At 47.7% G+C, this 19,453-nt stretch overlaps 2 protein-coding genes across 2 annotated transcripts; both read right to left on the bottom strand.

Annotated features, from left to right (window-relative positions):
- Positions 1-3,704: 3,704 nt before the first annotated feature.
- AURKAIP1 (aurora kinase A interacting protein 1) lies at positions 3,705-5,531 on the bottom strand (the record flags this gene model as incomplete). Its single annotated transcript, XM_079545561.1, has 3 exons — positions 3,705-3,812; positions 4,612-5,060; positions 5,480-5,531. 3 exons carry the CDS (start codon positions 5,529-5,531, stop codon positions 3,705-3,707), a joined length of 609 nt encoding a protein of 202 aa, XP_079401687.1.
- A 1,893-nt stretch (positions 5,532-7,424) lies between these two features.
- LOC306954343 (C-signal-like) lies at positions 7,425-14,778 on the bottom strand (the record flags this gene model as incomplete). The annotated part of the gene is made up of 6 exons (XM_079545422.1): positions 7,425-7,538; positions 7,731-7,841; positions 8,395-8,550; positions 8,946-9,133; positions 9,436-9,487; positions 14,638-14,778. 6 exons carry the CDS (start codon positions 14,776-14,778, stop codon positions 7,425-7,427), a joined length of 762 nt encoding a protein of 253 aa, XP_079401548.1.
- Positions 14,779-19,453: the final 4,675 nt, after the last annotated feature.

Here is a 19,453-nt window from a genome sequence, read left to right on the forward strand (position 1 = left end):
GGCCCGTTCCTCCATCACGGCTTATCTTCGTATTTGACCATTTCCTGCTATGAATTGTCAGTTCTTTTCAAATAAACCTGACAATTTCCAAGCTATCAGTTGTTTTAGCTGATATGCCAACTCCTTATGTGGCACCCAACATCCTTGCCTGAACCAATCACTTGCAGCAGCTGTGGCACAGTGCTGGCAGCTGCCAAGAAGCTCCCAAAGCATCCAGTCTTCTCCAGACCTAAACACACCAAAGGCAATGAAACTCCTTCAGCACAGCACCTCCCTGACCTGCACCCAGTCCTGCCTATTGGACAAGTGTAAAAACAACAATCAGTTATTTCTGACCAGTATTTAATGCTATGCTTTTACTGTAAACAAGATTTTAACACATTTCCTAAGAAAACAAGGCACATATGGATACACGATCCCAATTGTCCATTCAACCTCCTCCCTGTTACCTTGCACCCCCTGTTCTGGCTATATTTCAGAGCAGTCAAGGAGTTTTATAGCTCTTACCAGTTTTGTGGGATTTAGAAACACATCACAATGAAGATGTCCAGGGAAGTGATGGAGTCCCAGACCCTGGAGGGGTTCAAGAAAGGGCAGCTTTGGCAGTGAGGGGCATGGTGGGGAAGGATTTACATTTGGACTTCATTATGATAGAGTTCTTTTCCAACCTTCTATGACTCTCTGCATTGGTGACCACGCAGTGATCACGACTACAGAACTCCATCTTATTTCAGGGAATTGAAAGAAGTGGAATATCAGATGTTCTTAAGTTCTATGACTCACAGAACTCCTTGTTTCAGTTCTGTTCCCCCGTCTTACAGGAAAAGGCAAGCAAGAATAGATGCCTCCACAGTTAAGCCAGCACACTGCTTAAAACTAGCTCAGATGTCTGCAAGAGCTACAGTTATTGAATTCTTCTTTTCCTACACCAGCAGAGACAGCAAAACCTACTCTTCAGAACCATTTGAGCTCTGCAGAGTGAAAGGCTCCAGGTAAAGCACAGAATGCTGTTATTTTTGGAGAGTAACTGGCCAGACTCAGCCCCAGCAAACCCAAACCAGGATGTTTTCACAGTCTGAACAGAAATGCCAGCAGCAGAACAGCATGAATGATGTAAAGATGTGATTTCAGTTATCCACAGGTGCTGCCTGCAAGATCAGTAAGATCACTTCAGCCAGATTCTGAGCGACTGTAGACAAGGGTAATATATTACCTTTGGAAGACAGGGACTGGGGTTCACATCCACCAGAGCAGAGCTGGCTTTGTACTTCGAAAAGAACAGGGTCAGTTAAAGAGGCCAAAATACATACATCAATTCACGCTGGGTAACGTTGTAACAGTGCCCCTTTAATGCTTTAGCTCACCAGAGTAAAGGTTCCTTGTTTCTGCTCAGGAATTCCCAAGCCATCTCAGTCGGTTAGGTAACAGCAGGAGCAAAGTCCAATCGCTCTCTGAAAGGTGTTTTGTACCCCACGTACCCAGAAACATTGGGCTAGCAGCTCCTCCTGCTCATAGGCCACTCCTGAGACTGCAAACGGAAGAAAGAAAAACAACACCTGCAATACAGATACAAAAAGAACCTGAGCTTCCCAGAGTCGTGGCATATTCAAAAATCCTCCTACGTCCAGAAACAACTAAAAAACTTCAGGAATTCATACAGATACAACTGAGCAATGCACATTTTTCCAGAGCATACGCCTCAAAATGCATCTAATTCCTACCCTAGTGAGAATCATCACTACTGAGGTCACGGAGACGACTAAAATCTCAAGTTTGCCAGCAATCATTATTTTCTTGTACTACAAGGAGATGGTATTTCTGTCACACATTCACTGGAAGCCTGCAGTCATCATGTTACTGGGTCCTGACCTTTCCAAAAGGGAAAACATCACTGCTTCCATCTTCAACGTGATGCTTTGGTTTGGAGAAACCAGTTTCAGAACTTTCAGCCCTTCTGAAGTCAGTTGCTTTGGAGCCAGCTCATGTCAGCACAAACTGATTGCTGTGACAAAACTACCAAACTGGGTTTTCTCCTCTGCTAACGGAGTTTGCTGCCTGTACTCAAGTCTACACAATCCAAGATTTAGGGGGTGTGAGCATAATTGTTTTCATATTCCAATTTTGAAGGATCTTTCCAGCCAAAGAGCTGTCATGCAGTCTCAAACATGACATGTCCATCCCCACTGGATATCTCCAATCTCTGCAACACACAGCAGGAATTCCCTGAGCAATCACCTGCTTACTTTCAACCACTTCCTCTCAGAGCAGCAGAGTAACAGGGAGATGGAGGAGCCTTAAAGCCAAACCTTTCTATTTCAGCCTTTTTTCTACTGCAGCCACACACACACACGTATGCACACACTTGGTAACTGTGCAGATACACTGGCACACACAAATTTTGGGGCAGAACAGCAACTCACAACAAAACTCTGTGAGTAGTATAGTATGCACTAGTGCTCCCCCTATAGCAAAATGATTCAGCTTCCCTCCATCTGAAGTGAGCTGAAAATTGCATCCTGTGGTCAAAAGAGTTCAAGCAACTTGATACAATCCTGGTGCACGTTACCTGACTCATGCCATGAAGATGGGGCCTTTGCAGCATCTGCCACATAAAGAAAGCACAAATCCTTAGATGTGCTTTGATACACTGCAGCAAAAAGGAATGCAGGTAGAAGTCACCATTTCGTAAATCACACAGTAGTCCCATCAACACCTGGTTGCTTAATTATGTCTAATAGATGTAGAAGTAATGACTGCACATCACAGACTGTCATTAGGAGGACGGGACGACTACTCACACAGCACAGCATTTAATAAGCTGCTTTGCTTAGTGGAGACTTGCAATTTAGCACAGGAGTCCCCTAATATAATCACTTTCATAGCACAAAAGTTGACTTGCAATTATTACTATTTCAGTAATCTTCTTTTCTAATTACTATCCCAGTATTAAAATAAATAAGAGAAGGTAGCAGCAGTGAATGAGGAAGGCCATCTTACTCCAGCTGTGCTCACCCAGTCCTGCTGCTCTTGATAAAAAGCATCTGCAGCATATTTAAAGCACAAAGAAATGCCTTTTGAGTTAACTGATAAAAACTGCCTACTGTTAACATATGGCTTGGATCTATTAAACGTGCTAGCCACCTGTTTCCACAGGACTCCAATGTAGTTCTCAGCAAGTCGGTAGTTCTCCACCAAGAATAATCCATTTTTAACCACGTGTGACACCAGTGCCCCCCTTTCCTTACGGTACCGACATGCAGATCCAGCCAGTTGCCGACTTCTGCATTCGCTGCCATGTTTCAGAAGCTTTGTGTTGACTGCCATCTAGCGACACCAGCAGGCAGCCTCAGAAAGCCTTCCTACACGATGCCTGGAGCCACCTGTCCTTCCAGCACTGAAATTCAATACCTTGTACCTTCATTCACACAACATTTTTTCTTCTGTTTCGATTTAGTCAAGCTTCCTGCAGCCAGTCAGTAAAAGCAAACGCATTTTCAGGTTAGCTTTTCTGTACACTGCAGGATCAAGAGCCCATGAGAGCTCACTTTCCCCTTCCTCAGAAACCAGTCCACCCCACCAGAGCTCACTGAGACTGAACGCAACTTCCAAATCTTATCACACATGGAAAAAAGGTTGAGAGAAAACTGCATACTTAAATATTTCCTTTAATTACAATTACATGTGAAAACTGGTTACAAGTATTTCTAATGCTTGGAACTTTTCAGAAATATCTTGGGTGTCTGCCATCCTGCAGGAGGATTTTTCAAACCAGCTCTTTTCCAGATGCGCTCCAAATCTTTCTCAAATTTTACCTAAAACAGAGGAAAAAGAAAGAGAGAGAAATGGCAACACCTGAGAAGCAACACTCAAGTATTCAGACACTGCCCAAGTGCCCCAAGAGGATCTACATACATGCTGTGATAGCAAAACTGAGAGGATAGGGAGTGAAACTGAAAGAGAATTTCTCATCACAGAGCTTCCCACAGGCGTGCAGAAACTGAACAGAGAATCCCATTTAAAGAGGCATCTAGGCAAGGTGAAAAGTAACCAAGAATTATCTGAACTATATCATAGCAGACTGCCAAAAGGCAGCACTGAATGAGAATAGCCACAACTTGAGTGAAGGCCAACATCTTCATGCATCCTTTCTATTAAAGGAAGAAAAAGGTTCTAAATAAAAACAATGAAGTCAATATTGTGGTCTCTTTCTACAGCAGCTCTGTAAAAGCACGCGAGGATACGAGCAAGATGGGTAGGAAATTAAGATTAAACTGATCTTCCTGATGTAACATAGGTATGTGAATTAATCTTCCACACAAACTCAAGTTCTTCCCCACTAGTCACACATCTTTACTGAGTTACTCACACCTGGTAACTGTCACACACACCTGGTTACAAGCACAGAAATGTAAGCTTCTGAGGAGGTAAAATACAGATCAAATCAGCCAACACTACTGAGCCAGTAAATCCTGAATTGGCTTAGACTGAATTTCTCCGAGCTGCTGCCATTTTTCCCTACGTTAACCCCACCTAAAATCCAACACCTGAACAAAGGGCAGTTGAATAAGGGTGTGCACCTACATCAAGATGTTCCCTTTAAGCTGAGCTCACCTGCCGTTTCTTCTTGCGCCCTTCCTTTATCCTCCTTCTCACAAACTTCCTTCTCTTCAGCAGCTTTTTGTATTTGTGTCGATTCATTTTCCGTCTGCGGATCTCCAACACGTTCTTACACTGCAGTGTGTTGGTTGGTGTTCCTTCCCCTTCTTCCACATCAGCTCCTTCATCAGATGGAGGACAGACATACCTCTGGAGAGGCCCAGAGCCCACTTCTTCCTGAGTACTATTGACCTCTGCTTTAGGAAGGGAGTATGTGACTGTCAGCCAGCTTTCTAAGGGGCTGATGGAAAGCTTTCTGGGGACCAACATCTCTTCCAGTTCAGGCTCCAGCACGTGCCACCGCTGAGGCTGAGCTCCATTCTTATTAGGTGGCTGCGTGCAATAGTTCACAGATGTAGAATGACAGCAAAGAAAGGAAGACACCGACCTTGGCAGAAAGTGCCCTTTGAGAAGAAAAGAATTGCACTTAGCAGGCAGAATTCCCTAGAAATATCTTCACAATAGCTCAAGCAGCACTAAAAAAACTCAGTCATAACAACAAAGGAAACCGCATACAAGCAATTAAATTCCCATCATAAAAGCAAAGAAGGCTTATCTTTTATTTTAACCCCAACCATTTTACAACAATCCCATCTGCTAAAATTACATTCGATGGCATTTCACTGTGTGAGCTGTACAGCTAATCCGGGATAGCTGTGAACTGTTCTCTGCTGCTAAGAAACCTCCTCTGCAGTTCCATAGTACTGACAGCACAGCCACAGATACATAGCACAACCAACAGCTCCCCCCACCCACACGGCTGGCTGGAGAAGAAATTCCTGGGAGCCCAATTACCCCAAAAGACAAACAGAAACCCACTCACCTGCAACTCGTGAAGCCTTCAGCAGCCGGGAAGTCAGCTGTGATAGTAACATTTTTTCCCCCACTTCATTCAGTCCACCAGACCTGGTATTGACTGTTAAAGTAAAAACTTTTATGCAGTGAGGCAAACCTGTTATTGCTAGTTGAAAAAGCACTTTGAAACGTAACCCCAACCCTCCAAGAATTCCCGTTTCACCAGTTCCACTCTGCTGGACGTGACAGGCCCACAAACACTGAGGCAGCTGAGTTTCAGAGATAACCAATGCAGCTTTTGTTATTTCAGATTTAAAAAGTAGGCACCTCCATCCCAAACCCCACTCGCATGTTCCCGCCCAGCTCAGCACTACGGCATCATTACCACAGCAGAAAGTGGAACGAGGAACGCTGCTGTGAGGAACCGCGCCGCTGCTCGACCTCACCAGGGGCCGGTACCGAGACCAAGCCTCTCTGCAACCCCCAAACAGCGAGACTGGCCGCTCCCGAGGCGCAGTTCTCACCACACCCGAACTGGGGCCCGAGCTCCAGCCCTAAGCCTTCTCCTCAGGCCGGCGGGCCGCCATCACTCACCATCACCGCCCGCTTCCGCCCCAACTTCCGGTGCCCGCCAGCACAGCGCCTCCTGCCGATGACCGCCAGCACAACGCCCTCTACCGGCGCCCTCCGGAACAACCGTGGTGCGGAGCGCGCCCCAGGGAAATGGCGGCCGTGGGAGCCGTGCTGCAAAGCGCCCATGAAAAACATTTGTAATGCCTCTGAACGAAGGCTGTTGCACACAGACCCCATTCTTCCTTCAGCCTCTCTTTCTCCACTGCTCGCGCCCAGGTTCCTCCTCGGATCCACAGCAGCAGCCTGTGTCAGTGAGCTGTTCGTGCGCTCATAGGGAGAGCCAGCAGGGAAGGGAAGCGCAGCCCTTTGCTCAGCTGCCCGGGCGCGGCAGCGCCTCCCAAAACAGAGGTCAGACACGGCGTGCTCGCACAGCCGCAGCAGGGAAACACGTCCCGGTTACTGCAGCAGCAAGGAAAGGCTGCCGGGCACCCCTCCCTGTGCACCCTGAGATGCATCTGCGGGTGGCTGCTGTCCAGAAACAGCCACGCCTGCTTCTCCTGCTTCAACCTTTTGTCTTTCTGGGTACGAGAACCGCCGTCTTGGCACAGCATGAAAGGTCTCATCAGCTGGCATGGGGAGCCGCGCCGAGGCCGGCCCAGCACTTCAAAGATCGCCTTGCTTTTTATCCTTCCCTCAGCCAGAACACCGGCTGCTTTTGGTATTTCAAACCAGTTCAACCATTGCCGTCTCCTTCAGGTTTAGACTTTCTGCCTGAGCGCACGGCTCTGTGGTCGCAAAATAGAGACCTGCACTCAGAGGAACGAACTGAAGCGGCTCATTACACAATTTGTTGAAACGAGACTTTATTGAAGACGCTTCAGAAATCTATGTACAAAACCACGTTCCCACCCCAAGATCAGGATGCTAATCACCCACTGGGAACAAAAGCAAAGCTGTGAACCTGAGAACACTCAGAAGTACCAAATCCACAAAGTTTGTCAGGTCTGGAAGAAACTGGAGGACCAAGACGTGTCTCCAGCACACCCACCATAGCAGGCTCTAAGAGCCCGTGCTGTCAGAGCAGGTCTGAGGGCAGGCTGCTTCTACAACCAAATCCGCAAAGTGAAACCAGCCCCAGATATAACCTGTAGTTTTTAATCAGTGTTAACTGGTTCTGGGAGAGACCCATCACTAAGAGCACAGTGGTACTGTCAGAAGTGTTAGAGCAGAGCAGTAGTGATATCAAGGAAGAATAAACCTTTCTGAATATACCTGGAGAGGGGGTGGATATCAGACTGGCTATTTCTATGAGAATCTAAGAATACCCTGAAGACGGAGACAGTAGTTGATGCAGGTTGAATAGTGACCAACATGCTGTTTCTGTACTATACTATGCACATCTACCACGGTAGAGTTTCCCCTTGCCAGTCCAGGAAGGAACCGTTTTCTTTTTCACCAAGACGATCCAGAACAGAGAGAATACCAGGGATGGCCTCTTGCACCTGCAAAGGAGCCTGGAGAGCAAATAGAGGTTGAGTTATTTCTAAGTATAACTGGGAATACAATCAAGGAGTCAATAGGATCAAATGGGACCTTTTTCACGTTGCATAGTGTGCCTATGCAGAGCATGGAAGTGTACTCGCAGCAGGGTCAAGGGTAGGAACAAGGGAGTTATGCTTTCCTATTCATGTCGAGATGTCACTAACCATGTTTCCGCCCATGTCTGTCTGAACCCAGCCTGGATGCAGAGAAATGCAGAGAATTCCATCTGATTTCAAGTCTGCAGCGAGACATCTGGTGATCATGTTCAGTGCAGTCTAGAAGAGGGGAAACCATCTATTAGTATGCTGCTTTTTACAACCACCCTTTCAGCAAGACCTTAAGCCAAGCTAACTGGCTATTCCTTTCCAAGATGCCTTCTGACAAATCAAGTAGCAATAGCAGCGTGATGGTAACTTATCCAGGCTTTGTGGGGCCTTCATTCTCAGAAATACCGCTAAGGGAAGCACTGTGAAAGCTCCACCTCGTAAACTTATTGCCCAAAGATGAAACTAAGTTACGAAGGAAGATAAATAACATTTGAAACTCCTAAGGACTCGTGAAAAATAATCTTGACGTAAGGACTCTGTTCTTCTGCAGCAATCACAACACAAACATTCAGGCTTTTTACTTCTGATCAGGGAAAACAAGCATGTTAACAGCTTACGAGTAGGTGGTGCAGAAGAAACTGCATGTCTAATCCTGACAACTCATTCAAACTCAGACTCTGGATGTGACAGAACTAACGCTGCGATCATCTTAAGCTCAGAGTGGCCTTTAACTCACAGATCTGTTCTCTCCCAATGAGCACAGCCCAGGAATCATCCAAACCTTTGCTATCCTGTAGGGGTAGACCTTGAGGAACATCTCATTCGCCTGGACGAGTTGCATGGAGGCAGCAAGAGAGGACATATTAATAATAGCAGCTCTATGGCAGCCCATTCCTGTGCTCAGCTGAGCTGCCTTCCTCAGAAGGGGTAGAAAAGCCTGTAAAAACAAAGTTGGTTTTAATTTGGTCACCTCGCTCTTGGTCCATTTAAGGCATGATGTAATCTTGAATTCTGCTCTGTGAAAAACTGCAGTACAACTCTATTCCATCAGCACTGGATGGTGATGGCTATCAAGACAAGCTGACCGTAGGAAACCTTTCCATAACATCCAAATGTAAGCAGCAGTCTGCTCACCTCCCAGCCCAAGCTGTCCACTGACGTGACCTCATACCAACTGGTTTTAAATAAAGACAAAGATACTGGTTGGAAAGCCATTGCTGCTCTCCTAGGGGCGCAGTTCCAAGGCAATAAACACTTGGGTTACGTGCCCAGCTCACAAGTGGCAAGGCCTCTGCAATGCCATCGGTTAAGCATGCTTCTCCCAGTTCTTACCTTAGTGACCATCAGCTGGGCGACTGTGTTGGTTTCGTAGATGGTGAGCATCGTCTCTGCTGTGACATCTTCCAAGGAGGCAAGCACGTTGATGCCAGCGTTGTTGATGAGGCAGTTCAGACCTTTGTCTCCCACAATTTCTTCCACTTCCTTGACTACTTTCTTGATGCTGTTTTCGCAGACCACATCTACACAGAGGAGCCAAGAACAGCCGCAGTGAGCAGCAACGTGGTTCAAATGCTGTCGCTACACAGCACGTGCTAAACCAAAGTTAAAACACGGCTGTGAATGGGGACAGTTAGGCAGCAAACAAGGATGGAGACCGTGCACAGAAGATTTGCACAGATTATATTCCCTGTTGGTATCTTAAAATGAAGTTAGGGATCTTTCCAGCTGCTGGAGGTCGTGCACGACTACTGACCATGCAGGAGACTTCAGATGCACTCACCTGACTCGGTTGAACATGCTCCTATTTAAGCCCTTTACTCACCCAGCTGGAGGAGCTTGATATTGCTGTATTGCTTGCTAAGCTGCTGGAGCTCCTAGGAAGAAGAAATTATTTCTATTACCTTCTTTGTACGTATGTTACATGAAGCAGTTTGAGACCTGCACCTCCAGAATTAGTGTTTGCTTTTGTAACTGGACTGAGAGCAGTGGCGCTACTTTGCCTTCCATCCTTGAGAGCAAGACTGATTGCTCCAAGAAACTGGGCTCTTCACCTGCTTAGCCAAGAAACCAGCACGGTAAATTCTCAGCATATTAATACAGAGGGTGCATTTACAGTCTAACCAAAGGTCTTTGCTCAGGTGGCTCTGGGTGATGGCTCCATTGTGCTCAGGCTGCATGCCAAGCTGGTAATTCCTCATTGCTGTTAAGCACTTCTCCTGATGCTTAGCTGGTACCAGACATCAGGTCAGAGCAACAGAAACTCTAAGAAAAGCCATTTGGCACTACTGGTTGCAGAAAAAGCATCCTAACAGTTTTCCCATCGAAATCCTGTTACCAAATACTTTTGTTAGCTTCAGTTCTTGCAACTGAAAGTAGAGCACACAAGAAATTGGTGACGTACACAACAACTGTCCGGGAGAACGGTGTTCTCTCTGCGATACAATTCAGCCATCTGCCTGCTAATGCTCAGTAGTAAAGTAAGAGAGGAATAAGAAGTGTTCCTGTAGGAAATCAGTGCTGGGCTGATATTGCTCCTGGATAAGGTGTGTGCATGCTGGATTTTACAGCCCCAGCTGCAGCACTTGGGTTTCTGCGCCATGCAGAAAGCGGGGACAAATGTTAATGGATGGAGTGCAGGCTGCCAGCCACGCTTAGGGGCTGAGCAGACACAGGCAAACATCCCAGCTCAAGCAAATCCTCCTCTTCAGGAGCCCATCTGGAGCAGGGGTGGAAGGAGCTGCTTTTGAAAGAGTATTCCTCTGCCACTTGGAGATGGCTGGGGACTCCATGTCCCCTCATCAGGTTGTAACACACCACATTTTTTATCTCAGTTGATGTTCTGCAAGATTCTCTCCAGGTTTGTTTAGTAAACTTGCTCTCCCACTGCAGCCAACCTACAGCTGCTGTGAGGCTTGGAAGGGGAAGAAGCCAGAAGCACAAAACCAGCAGACATTCCTTTCCCTGGACAGGAATAGTTCTGCCATGTCAAGGTCTGCAATAATTATGTGGCTTTGGACTGTCTGCTGTACTTCAGTTTGACAGCACCAATTACGATCAGCTCCAGAAGCGCTCTGGCTTCCACGATGTTTTCATTTATTTATGGACAGATTGCTTCCCTGTCAGACCGAAACAAACTACAACTGTGAGGCAGCAGCAGATAAACCTCCTCTGCTAAAAGGCCAGAGGTGTTCTGTGCAATGAGAACCAGTGAGAGGGTTCCAAAGTGAGCCAGCAAGATCTTCAGTTCAGAACTCCAAAGGCTGTGGCATTTCTCCTTCCCTGGAGCATAAACACTGCAATGGCTGCATGTAAACCAGAGTTAAAATTCAATAGTTTTTCCATTTAGTTAATTACTGTGTTTAATAATGACTCCCACTCGAGTGGCTTAAGGTTCACAAAAGCAGCTTCTGGGCGTAACTTTATCTTGGACAGCTTTGGGCTGCAAGAAGTACAGAGCTCTGCTGCACTCAATGAGAACAGGAGTGGAAAACCTAGATGGGAAACCCAAAAAGCACAGGAAAACACATTCTTCTCCCTTCTGTGCCTAAAGGGGAGGGCCAGGACAAGCCCATGGCAGCCCCAACAGATGAAGCCACTTATATTTAGTTATGGTGCTGCAAAAGCTGATTTAAAACAAACAAGCTAACGAAGCAAACAAGCAAAGCACTCAACACCAGCCCCACATGTTTAGTGCAGCAGCTCTAGGAGTGTTTGGTACCCAAACAGCTACTCATGAGAATCAGCTCTCAGGGATTCCAAGAGAAAAAAAAACTTAAGGTTGTGATTAACATCTGTTGTTTCCTGCTTGCTGATTTTAATTACGATTAACAAGGAGTCAGCCTGCTCCCATTTAAACAGGATCCTCTGGCGCTGAGACTCCAGCTACAGATCCATCAGTGCACGGGTTGTTAGGCTCCAATCAGGGTGTTGTGTTGCTTTTGTCATTTAACAGGATTTACTTTGCCGTCTTTATGAAAGCATTATTCACTCTGGTTACAAGTCTTGGAAGGAGCCTGGCTGTGCTGGACTGATTGGAAGCAATAGAGCAGCCTAAGGCAGCTGTGTCAGGCAAAGGGGACTCAGTGCCCCTTCCCACTGCCCTGCTGGCACTCCAGACGAAGCCAAAGCACTCCAAGATTTGCCCACGTATCCCTGAGATGGGCTGTCCAGTATCACAGCACTCAGCCAACTTGCTGTCAGATTATGGAAGAATTCACACCAAGCTGCTGCCAACTGCCCCACATCCACAGTAGGAAGTACAAACCGCTGCCGTAAGCCAAAATTAGAGAGATTGTGAGAACACCCTCTTCCTGATATAGCAGATTTGTTGCTGGAGGACTGCTCCAGAGATTGCTCAGCTGGTTTTGTCCATCTGGAGTGCAAAGATGGGACACGAGGGTTATTTTGGAAGAGATTTGTAGCTGCCTCCGCTCTCAGTGCCAGAGCAGCTCAAGGAAGGGCAGATCAGAAGCAAAGCTGGGCTGGAGGAGCCCAGCACGGGACTTTTCAGGGAGGAGCAGCGGTTATCTCCATGTGCCTGCAGGCCTGCTGCATGCTATCTTGTGATCTTAGCCCATTTGTTAGGCAAATGTTCTGCGGAGGCCACCTAGGAGGTATGCAGCACAAGAGCTGGAGTTGTTACAGCTGCCAGCAGCCTCGCATGCAAAAGCTTGCAGCTGTTCAGCCTTATCCCGGGGTTAGCAGGCTACAGGAGATGCTGCTCCCTGCAGCAAGCAGACGGGCTCCTGTCCAGCCCCTCATCCAAGGTCGGGTCCCTGGGGAGCTGCCTAGAGGATGCTCTTGGCATGCAGCTGTGAACAGCACACGCTCTGCTCAGAGCTCCTCTGGCTCACTCCCCTAGTGAGGATGTGCTGCTGGGTATCGTCCTTGAGTGCTGGATTGGCCAGTCATTAAGCACGCTTCATCACTTTTCCTCTAAAATCTGGCCAATTATTTTTAAAAGGCTGTTTTTCGTTTCTGCTTTTTCCATTTCAGGATTTCAAGATCTGGCAGCAGAGTGAAGGCAAAAGCCTCGTCTGGGAGAAAAAGGATAAGAACTACCCATCTTTTTTAACCATACCCGTTCAAGCAGCATTACCCAGCTGGCTGCAAGCTCAGAGCTGGGCAGCTGTACCCACTGCATGGCTCAGACACGTCACTGCTTGCCCCAGCAGCGGTCAGAGGCTTTGTGCCAGCATTAGCATTGCAGATGAGACAGATAGCAATAGGGAGACTACAATACCTTCAGTAAAGATTTCCCTTCCTTGTGGTGTTTCCAAACCCATCTGTTAGAAATATGCTTTCAGCCGGCTGCGCAGCTCTCCACTGATGTGCTGCCAAAGCACAGCACATGGCTTAGAGGTCCTGACAAAGAACAAAAACCCACCCTGAGCCCCCAAGGACAACTCCTGCTCCAGGAAAACCCAAAAACTAAAACAAACCAACCCAAATTAAGGATGCAGCCCTGTGGCCTGCTGGATCCCAACTCAGGGTTACAGGAATGCAGCCCTGCTCCAGCTTCCTGCCTCCAGCAGGCACAGCTGCCAGAAACTTTCCAGGTTTCTCCTGCTGCAAGCAAGCAGTTGCCCAGCCTTTTCCATGCACCACACTATGGGAAGGCTGTTTTGTCCTTTGTCTACCAGGCTTTTTGCTCGAGGTCTGCATAATGCTTCCTGGGAAGCTCTTCCTACTGAAAGAACCACCAAGACCATTACAATGGGAAACCACTGCTGGACATGAGGGCCAGTAGGTGAACCTCTCAGCAAAAGCAGCTTCAGAGCAAGCACCTGCACAAAAAGGCTTCTATCACTGACGGTCCCTGCAGTGTCAACCTTCAAGTGTGCAATTACCAGTAGGAAATCCATCTGGGACCTGAAGGAGGGCACAGCAAACACCATAACCACAGGTACAGGTTGGGAGCTCCTGCAGCATGAAGGTAACTTGCACCCACGCTGTGTCACAGCAGTTCCATTCAGAAACATACCCTCAGTGTGTTTGTTGCATCGCCTGCTCTGACACTGAGGAACAGAAGGAAGATGACTTCCTTCACTTTCCTAAGCACCTACAGAGCAACACAGAGCTGCTGCAGAGATGAGCAGCCAGGCTGCAGCCATTCCTGCCCTGTGCTATCCTGCAACAACAGGAGCCCCTGCCCCAGCTTTTGTGTAGCAAAGCAATAAAAGTTGCTCTGTGTTGTCTGGTAGCAGAGCAGTGAGATCACAGCTTGCACTGTAAGGAATTAAACTCACAGCAAAGCAGCAGCCATACAAGATCTCCTTCATTCTGTGTGCCAGGGGAATCCCTTCTCCCTGGGCAGCCCTGTCCCAATGTGAGGGAAAGAAGCAGAGCTCGTGGCACTGATTACAGGACAGCAGAGTCCTGACACAGAGCTGAGAGCTCAGAATCTCCCAGCTCTGCAGCACCGGATCTTTTCTGGGAAAGGCAGAGGATGATGCTTTGAGTGCAGAGCTGCCCTGGCAGCGTTCTGCTCACCACAGATTGCCAAGATCGGGCTGGAGCAGCACGGGGTGAAGCAGGCTGATAACCTGCTATCAGCTTGTCCCCGCAGGTTGGGTTATCTGGCGGTTACATACAACAGCCTGGGGACAGAGGAGGGGAGGAGGGGTGCGAATAAGCCGCTGCTATACTGCAGAGAAAAAGGCAGGTAAATGAAATCCCCAGTGACACGCAGCAGCAACGGGCAGAAGGCACTGATCCCTGCCTAAAGACAGTATTTAAGTTGGTTGTGGACTTGTTGCAAGTCCAGCATGGAACGGGGAAAGACGGGGAAAGACAGAACGGATGCACAGTGCAGAAGGCACGGGGGAGCCGTAAGGGATATCCGTGCGAAGGCTCCTGGGGCAGCACCCATCTCCAGCTGCGCCCGACGAGCCGCTCTGCCGCCTTCCTCCCTCCCAGGAGCGGACACCCAGCCGGCAGCAACTCATCGTCCCTCCGTTCTCGGAGCCCCCAGCAGCCCCGGCTCCATCCCGCATCCCCCCCCCACCCCCTCCAGCCCGCTTACCTGCGCCTTATCGGGATAGCGGCACGTAGCGAAGACGACCTCCGGGGGGGGATCGGAGGCAGCGAGCCCCTTCACCAACCCCAGCCCGATGCCGCGGCTGCAGCCGGTGATGAGCACGGAGCGGCAGCGCGGCTGGGCCATGCTGCTCGGCTCGGCTCGCTCTGTTCCCACCGCAGCCCCACGCGGTTCTTAAACCTGCACGGCGCACAGCCGGCACCGAGCCCCGGATCCGCCCCCCCTCCGCCCCGCCCGGCGGCACCGGGATCCCCTTCGCTCCCCGCCCCAGGACGGAGGTTTGCCCATCTGCTGCAGATGATGCGGTGAAATCTCTGCTCCAGCACTGAGGGAAAGGCAGAACAGGAGCACTTCTAACCGGCACCACCTCAACCTCCAGCTCCGGCCAGCCCAGCATGCTGCCATAGGTGCCTTTACAGCCCGCAGCGGCACGATCTGACTATTGATTCTGCATTATGGGAAAGCTCCTCCTGTGCTATAAACCCTCAGTGCTCAGGCAATGCTTTCCCCGCACACGTTTATCCACCCAGCTGTATACAAAGGCTTTCAGTTCCATCTGTTAGTATTACGCTGCTCCCATTTCTCCATCGAAAGGCTTTGTAAGTCACGCTTTAAAATCATTAAGTTCATTTTGATACGTGCCAGGAACATTGTCTCCCTTTATACTTGGAAAACTCAGTAACAAAGATGACTGAACAGTAAGCGGTTCAGCTTCCTTGCAAGAACCCAAAAGACCCATGAGTCAGCCCCATTTCCTCGAATGAGACAAAAATGCTGTTGCAAGAGATGTAGAAGAGCTCAAGAAAAGGGCATGGTACTCACATATCAGTCACTGCCTTCTACACAAAGATAAAAGCCCTGAGCAAGAAGCTTTGCTTGCAATCACCACCTTTTGCATCTTAATCACCACCTTTTGTGTCTAAGGGCTTGAGGGATAAGAAATCCCTTGCACGTAGCTTGTAATGTTACTGCAGAAAGCCATGGCTGATACTTACACCTGATGCACACACTCCTTACAGCCAGCACAGCCCATCTGCTCCCTGCCTGCAGCACAGCAGGAAACGGAGGCCAAGGTTTAACAGACTCACAGTTTGTCCACTGGAAAAGTTTTAAATACAAAGTATGTTGTGTTTAATTGTGGCTGTGCCTTTTTATGGCACCATAAACACGCAAAGCACTTGACAAACAAACCACGAGGGCAACATCCATCATAAATTGCTCTTTTTCCTGATAAGTCTGAGAATGCCCAACAAAAGCAGCAAGCAGAACGGGCTGCACCGAGCTGCCAGGGGGCAGAGGGGAAAGGACACAGCTTAAGGTCACTGAGCTACAGAGCAGGGCACAACAGCCACATGCTGCACTGCAGCTGACTCTCACCAAAAGGGCTACAGCCATGGGTTCCATGTAGCTTCTCACTCATTTGTATTCAGACATCAGAAAGGGTCAGACCTCGCTGAAGTCGATGGGGGTCGTCGCAGCTCTTTCTGCCGAGGTTTTTCACCAAACTCTGCTTGCTAACAGCTGGTTCCTTCAGGAGGAATCAGATTTGGAAGCTCTGGGAGATTTCAGCTCCGCCGCCCACAGTCTAACAGGGCACTATTTTGTTGTGCCATTTAGCTCAACCTGAGATGCATACACCAAATGCAGATCTGCTTCGCTTAGCAATTTCTCACCCGCATTTGAGGACAATAAAAACAAGGGTTGCCTGGCAACTCGAGGAGCAGTTGCATCACAGTACAATGGGGAGAACCTTTTTTTTTCTTCTGGTGAAGCAACACCGTTAAGTAATTGCTACCTGCAGTTTCTACATTTGAGTCAACTCCATTCATACAGCTCCTGTTGGTCACCGTGCAGGGTGCATTTTTGCAGGTCTCTGGCACTTTTTCCAGCTGATTATCAGGATAACCGCAGTGTTTGCAGAACTGTAAGTCATTATTAGAGCCATGATCTGTGGATCTGTAGACAAACAAGAAAAAAATAACGTTTAAAACCACCACTCCCTCTGTCTAAATGACTTTTAATCTCTAATCCGCTGCCTTTGGATCAGCAGAGTTCACTCTGAACAGCTTCTAGAATGCTGAACGCAAAGAACAGCCATCCTACCACAAACTGCTGCCATCATCTTCCAAAGCCAATGGAAGATCTGAAGCTGCCCACTGACTGCAGCACAGCTGGCCCTGCTCCTGAGGCCCATGCAGTGAGCTGGGTGGGCGAGGGGGAAGCTCCCAGCAGAAGAGGAGCCTCCCCCCCATCTTCTCACACTTCCCAAGATAGCTGTTCTCGTAACAAGTCTTCCTGAAGTGGTGACAAGCAGATCCTCATGAATCACAGCTCTGTAATCTCCTAGAGAGCAGCTATGCTTGTTACCCAGTTACTCATCACTGTACAACAGGACCAGAGCCACTGTTGATGAAATTGAGCTGTGTCAGCTGCACGTTAAGTCATGGGGACACCCAGGTTCTGATCCGTGGGTTTTTGTAGATCAGCATCAGTTATTTTGATATCAACTGCAGGGGCCTAACCTAAGATTGCTAACTTAAGAAACCTGGATTTAATTAAAACACTTGTTAAGCTGAGACAGCTGCAAAGAGCTCAAATCCCAGCTCTGGAACCAAGTTTTCAGCAGGTTATTAACACGTGGCATTGCTATCCAGGAATTGTGACACACAGCAGTTGTGAGCCCTCAGCACGGTCAAGGCAGTAAAACGACTTGCACGTAAGCTTCCCTAGAGCTATTAAACACACGTGGTGAAGTCTTTCACCGTGCTCTTGGAGCAAAGTAAAGCAGCACTGCTCGTCCTTAGGCTCAGCCATGTCACCAGGAGGTGAGACAGGCACACCTGGCTCAGGGAGGTGCACCTACTCCTGCCTGTGACTCAGCCTTCGCATTTCAACAGCTCTGTTTCACACTTCCTCTAGCTGCTCTGAGCATCTTCTCACAACCCCTGCCTCCCTGCCAAGACATTCTGTGTAGCTATCAGTTTCAGGCTTTCTGCTGGTGAAGACAGGTTGTTCTCTCCTAGAACAGGATGTCCTTTAATGCTGTGATATAATCCCTTTTGTTTTGGAACCAAACCACTTTAATGGACAAACATACACACACTTGCTCCCTTATTTTTTTTTCCTCTGCAGGCTAAGGGACACCATTTATTCAGCACTGCACACAAGCACAGCTCCTAAGGCACAGCTGCTGATTTTTATGCAAAGTGACACAGTGTTCAGATAGAAAGAAGTACATAGCCCAGCTCTTACCTTTATCCTTGGCTGTGCTGGATGGCAGCCACACTGATAGCCAGCAGACGTGACACTCAGCTCAGGTAATTCCTCCAAGAGTCATTCTGAAGGAAGCTGCAGCTGTGAACCTGCTTCTCCTCTCTGCTGCCTACCTCAGGAGCAGAGCAAGTGGTGTTTTGGGAAGCATCCAGAGCAGAAGGAAGTAATTGAGCAAGGAAACACTTCCTCCAAGTAATAAACACATAGGAAGGATTAAAAACACTTCTGTTTGTTTCTATTAGAGACATTTAAGGATAAATCTAAGTCACTTTTTGTACTGCAATAAGTCTTAACTACTTTAATACTTTGACTTCTACTCAATGAATCACTTGGCAAGCCAGGTATGAAAACATTAGTTTCCATCTGTGTGCAAAGGTCAAGATAAAGCATAGAGTTTGCTGATGCAGGAACAGATTAAACAGGGAGCGACTCTGGCTGGAACCAGCCAGCACAGCTTCTCACTCACATCCCTCTCCTACTCTGACTTCCTCATTACATTCCACAGCAGCATTCTGTTGGAACTCCAGAGCCCTTCCTGAATCAGCTGCCTGTCTCACTCTGCTGCCTTTTCTCAGCTGACATGTAATCAGAAACAAGGTGGAGACTCACAGAATGACAGTTACCACTGCAAGGTGTCCAGAGAATAATTAATCTTTCCCCAGAATAAGAAACAGGGTCGCCTACTGAAGCGAGTGATGATGCATTTAGGACAGGTAACAGTACTGTAGAAGTAGGAACTCCCATTAGGAGCACTGAAACCTCTCATGAATCCCATGTTCCTCCAGAAAAGATGATGAAAATAGCAGGCAAGGCTCCTAGGAAGAGCTACTGACAGCTTGTAAGGTGTGAACAAGAGCACCTGATTTCAGCCCACCCCTCCAGGATGGCCCCAGCACAGCATCTATTGCATCTACACTCAACTCAGGTTAGCCATTAGTCTTCTAAATTTGTTACATCCCTTCAATTCAACACCAGATTTCTTCTTTCTTTATGAGAAGGCAGAGTGGTAGAGCTCTCAAGAAATTACTATGAAGTTTCGTTAATATAAAATCAAATATTTTAATGAAATAAGGGAGCACGAGTGTAACAGCTCAGATATACCACTAGAACTGATACTACTGGGCTGTGGGGTTTTGGCTGCTTTAAAAAGGCTTCTCTTCAACAAGCATGCAGGTTGACAAACTACTAATTCTTCAGAGCATCAAAGATCCTGAGTAAAGAATTTCAAACCACTTGAAGTGTGTATATATAGGAAATGTCTTATGAGCTGGTGGCCTGCACACAGCATTGCACAGATAAAAAATATACTACTCTCAATACACAGAGCTAAATACTTTCACATTTATCAGAACTTTCTACACAAGTTTTTTTTTTTTTTGTTTATAGAGTTCAAGTCTTGAATTTTCTGTATATATCTTTCACCTGTATTAAACAAATGCTTATTTACATTGTGGATAAAGTGTAAAGGCTAGTAAGGCCGTATTCCCATACTGTACTGTAACACTGCAAAATATATATACACATATAT

The sequence above is a fragment of the Tetrao urogallus genome (genome assembly GCF_951394365.1).
Source record: "Tetrao urogallus genome assembly, chromosome: 21".
Lineage (NCBI taxonomy): Eukaryota > Metazoa > Chordata > Aves > Galliformes > Phasianidae > Tetrao > Tetrao urogallus.